The sequence below is a fragment of the Protopterus annectens genome, chromosome 11.part0 (assembly GCF_019279795.1).
Source record: "Protopterus annectens isolate FY-2018-M chromosome 11.part0, PAN1.0, whole genome shotgun sequence".
Taxonomy (NCBI): domain Eukaryota; kingdom Metazoa; phylum Chordata; order Ceratodontiformes; family Protopteridae; genus Protopterus; species Protopterus annectens.
The window spans coordinates 27,257,439-27,262,083 of NC_056745.1; the positions used below are offsets into that span (position 1 = coordinate 27,257,439).

Below are 4,645 nucleotides of genomic sequence, written 5' to 3' on the forward strand. Positions count from 1 at the left end.
GGTTGGCATAGTGGTGCTATACCTGCTCACCAGTCCGGGGGATGCCAGTAGCACTGGTAAGGTCATGTGCGAGATTGTCTATGCTATGCTTTGTATTGGAAGCCTAGTACTGGCCCTGCAGCAGTCCCTCGTCATGGTTGTTTTTTAACAAGGAGTCCAGCCATGAGCTTGGACTCCTGAATACTCCAGCATTGCACCTGAAAGTGCACTCTCTCTCCAATGTCAGCCACTGTATCTGCACAGATGGACTATAACAGATTATAGCTGTATTCTCACCTGCCCCATTTAAATTGTGTGATATTCCCACCCTTTGCTGTCATTGGACCATTTTGAAAAGGTTAAGCTCTCCTAAGCAGTGAGCAAATCCGCTGAGCTGGTTTTAACATTACTTAAAGGAGAAGTTGTTGAGCAATGTTTAACTGTGGGCAAATCCACTTAGCTGAGCTATCTGCTGCTTAGCAATCATATCTTAGCAATGGTTACACTTGTTAAGCATAGCTGAGCATTGCGAACCATTGCTCACTTTTTATTTTTTAAATATATCAAAAGACTGATTTCATTTATTAAGTGTATATCATATACTTTACATGACATCCCTCTATGTGCTTTCCTTACATTGGCAGTGGGTGTGACTATACTGTATAGCGCACTTGTGTGTACATGGGTAGTTTCACATGTTATATGCACTCACGCTTACACTGTACACCAGCTACATTACCCTGGTTGACAAAAAACAGTTGCTACATAATTTAAGTTTACAAAAATAATTTTAACACTATTTTCTCATAGAAAAATAAGTTGCCTGTTTTGGTACTCAAACCGCAAATGCCTGCATGCAAAGCTAGGACTCTAAACACTACACTATCTTGGGTTGAAAGTGTCACCTGCATATTTGTATTTATCTCCTATGGTATGTTTAAGCTATGGTAAGTGGTGGGCCATAAGACGCACACCCGCTTAGCTATGCTTAAACATTCCTTAGCCTAGAAAAAAATATATAATATTATTATTATATTATTATGTTATATAAGTGAGTATTCTGGTGTTCTGACAAGTCATTGAGGACTGCAGTCAGGAAATAATGGCATTCTTTTGGCTTTCAGGCTTCTATCCTTCAAAGACTCCTGCTAAAACATATCCTGTTTTCTGTCCACTTTCTAAGTGTGTGAGGACAATTTTTCAGATGTGTCTCTATTTTATTGCCCCCCCCCCACTATTTGTGTCTTTGTCCACATGGAGTGCTGTCAAAGAATATTGGCATATATTTGCTTTCAGACTTCTACCCTTCCATAATTCATGCTAATGCATGACCTGTTTTCTATCAACTTTCTAAGTTTGTGAGGGCAATATGTATTCTGTGTTCCTATTCAGGGATTTAACCCCATTATTTGTGCATTTGCACACATTTCCTGCTTTAGCAGGTTGTGGAAGTGTTGTACAGCACTTTTACAATACAGGGGGTATGTCACAGAACCTGTCACACACTCCCTGCATTGCTTTCCTGATGCTATATGTATTTCAGTGTCCGTGGACACTGAAATGATCATTTATTTCATTTCAGTGTCCACGGACACTGAAATAATGGCATAATATTAGAATAATTCTGTAATATTATGCCAGATCCTATTAGAAAGTGCTGTACGGCACTATATGAGTGCAGGGGGCATGTTCAATGTCTGTGCACTACTTGGGCATGCCTCCTGAATTCATTCACAGTTTGAATAGGCTGAACAGCAGCGTGCCTTCAGGAATATGCAAGGCGCGCTGCTGTGCTATATAAACATGATCCACTCCATGCAAGAATAGTGCTATTCTTGCATGGAGTTTATTGAATCCCAGGGTCTGTTTAATCGGAGTCTCTAATTTTAGGACCTTTGCGCCTGATTATTTTAGCATTGTCTCTAATTCTGAGGGAATAGTAACACTGAGGAAATCCACTTCTATACTTGCTTGTCTTAATAATAAAGAGAAGTTTGTAAATTTTCATTGTTATGACATTACATACCTCTCAACTGCCCTGTTTTTTGTAGAATGTCCAGATTGTCGCCTAATTTTTGGTCTGTTCCTCATTAAATGTTTGTTTTTCTGGCAAATCACTAATTATTGAAGTTACTAAATAATAATAATGTCAGACTTCATAACTTTTAGAAAATGTATGCTAATACAAATCATATTATTCCAGCAACTTTATAAGAGCAATATTAAAAATCTGTCCCTGCTTTGGTGTCTTTGTCTTCTATTATTTTAGGCTGTGTCCGGATTTGCTGTGCTAAGAGGCTGAGAGGTATGTTAACCCCTCAGAACCTTAGCTAGCTCATCAAGTGTACTGTGCACTTCCCCAATTTTCAGTTGAGCAAAAGAAAAAAAAAGTTTTTCTCAAATTGTTCAAATTTGAAAAATAAAAAACTCGCCTGTTATGATAGCTGTAACTGTTTGCGACATTGCTGCAGGATTCACGACCCCACCTCCACGCACTCACACACACACACACACACACACACACACACACACACACACACACGCTCCCTGGGCTACTCCCGTTCACATCGGTATCTCCTGACTGCGCCTTTTAAGTTGCATGTTGCGTTCCGGGCACCCCCCATCCTCCTAGTTTAGGTGTGTGACACTTTGTGTCCACTCACAGTTAATTGTATCCATTTACTGAAATCATGTTAGCCGGTAAATTTTCTAGGGACAGAGTCTGGGTAAGTGACCTGCTCCTGCACACCTTGATCTCTCAATGCAAACAATGTGGAGAAAGCCAAAAGAAATAAAGTAATGGGGCAAAAGGCCAAAACCAGGGACAGACTTAAAATGTTGCTTATATAAACTCATAATGTTGCTAGAATAAACGGTGTTGCATAAAGCTGATTTTTCTGAAGGATATTAAGTCAAAAACTCAAATGTCTGTCATTATTTGCTGGACTGAACTTTCAATATATTTCCAGAAAACCACGTTTTGTAAAGAAGAGACCAAAATTTGCAAAAATCTGAACAATCGGCGAAATACTGCACAGCTGAGAAACCTTGATCCGTCGTGTTACAGTACGGAAGTGGGACTAAAACCCATTAACAATATGTGCCTTTGATCGACTTATTTTATGCAAAGCAGAGCAGCCCTTAAGTTTAAATACCCCCTGCTGTAGTGGAGAGTGACCGAGATCGGCAGAGCGTTGGATGCAGAAATACAAGCAGTTAAAACACAGATATGAGGATGTTAGGATCTCTGATTGTTGTTCTGTTTGCACTGCTACAATGTAAGTCAAACTGCTACCTGCGTGATACATTTATGTATCAGCTGCATCTTGTTTTTCCGTAACACTGTGTTTCCGTGTTTTCCAGGTGTCCGACCCGACATCGTACTGACCCAGTCTGAGGCCGAAGTCAAACAGCCCGGTCAGTCCGTGACGCTCACGTGCACAGCCAGCGGGTTTGATGTCAGCACTACGCGGATGGCTTGGATACGGCAGGTCCCCGGGAAGGGGCTCGATTTGCTCATCAGCTACTATATCTCCAGCAGTAGTAACAATTACTACCACCCTGATATCCAGGGCCGGTTCTCTCCATCCAAGGACAGCTCCAGCTTCTACCTGCAGATGAATAAACTGCAGGTGGGGGACACCGCCATGTATTACTGTGCGAGACAGTCACGGTGAAAGGAATGACTAGATAACGTGTACAATAACCGTGGGTGTCCACATCGTGCTGTTCCTGTATGTGTGATTAGTGTAACTCTAAAAACTGATGTCACTGCAATTAATACAGTAAAGAATGCAATCAATTAGAATGAAAACATGCAGTGGACAACAGTTACTTTGAGAGCACGCGACTCCTGACAGACACGCGTGATTTGTATTGGGGGGGGGGGGGGGCACAATACTGTGCTGTAATTCTTCTTCCAGCTATTGACTCCCTACATCTGCAGCAATTATGTAACACCAAAGAGTGACACAATCAGTCAGTCACATATTAGCTCTTGAATCGTAGATAAAGCCCTCCCCCACAAAAAAAGTCTTCATATAATAGGCCCTTGAATATGCTTGTTCAGCCACGTCTGTCTTCGTTTAATGGAGCTGACACTGTTTTGTCTCAAAAGTCACATTTATCAGAGACAAAGTCAAATAAGCAAAAAATCAGCAACATTGCTGAAAAATTGCAATTTGGCCTTTTCTCCTAGTCACCTTTTTAGGGGCTTTTCCTTTTTACTCCTGTATTTCATGTGATTTTTGTTGCTTTCTGTGCTCTGTTCCTCTTTTTATTTCCTATCTTATCTCTACCCTTTCTGGTAACCCAGGACCTTCGTCACCTAATTGGCTTGTCACCCTTTGTCAGGAACTGTGCTTTTGCTTGGTTCCTTCACTACTAAAGGACCAGCCCGACCATCTAGCAGTACAGGCCAGTCCCCCTATCGGGATATGTATTTGGCTCCAGAAGTCTCGGCATACCTCTCAGCTGTCCCTGATTTTGGTTGAATATGTTCTCTCACTCACTAATATATGACTTTTTTCAGGAAAATGAATAATTATAGCTGCTGATGCATGAAAATCATTACAGTTACAAACCTGTTTTACATCACAAAATGCATGCCAATTCAAGTTGTCTTACTCTCTAGCTTTTTAAGACCACTATCATTTGTAAAAAGTGC

At 41.0% G+C, this 4,645-nt stretch overlaps 1 gene segment (V, D, J or C); it reads left to right on the forward strand.

Moving 5' to 3' along the window:
• Positions 1-2,606: 2,606 nt before the first annotated feature.
• Positions 2,607-3,781, forward strand: LOC122815988. The segment is given in 2 exon segments: positions 2,607-3,257; positions 3,343-3,781. Coding segments are annotated over 2 exon segments (363 nt in total).
• The last annotated feature ends 864 nt before the right edge of the window (positions 3,782-4,645 follow it).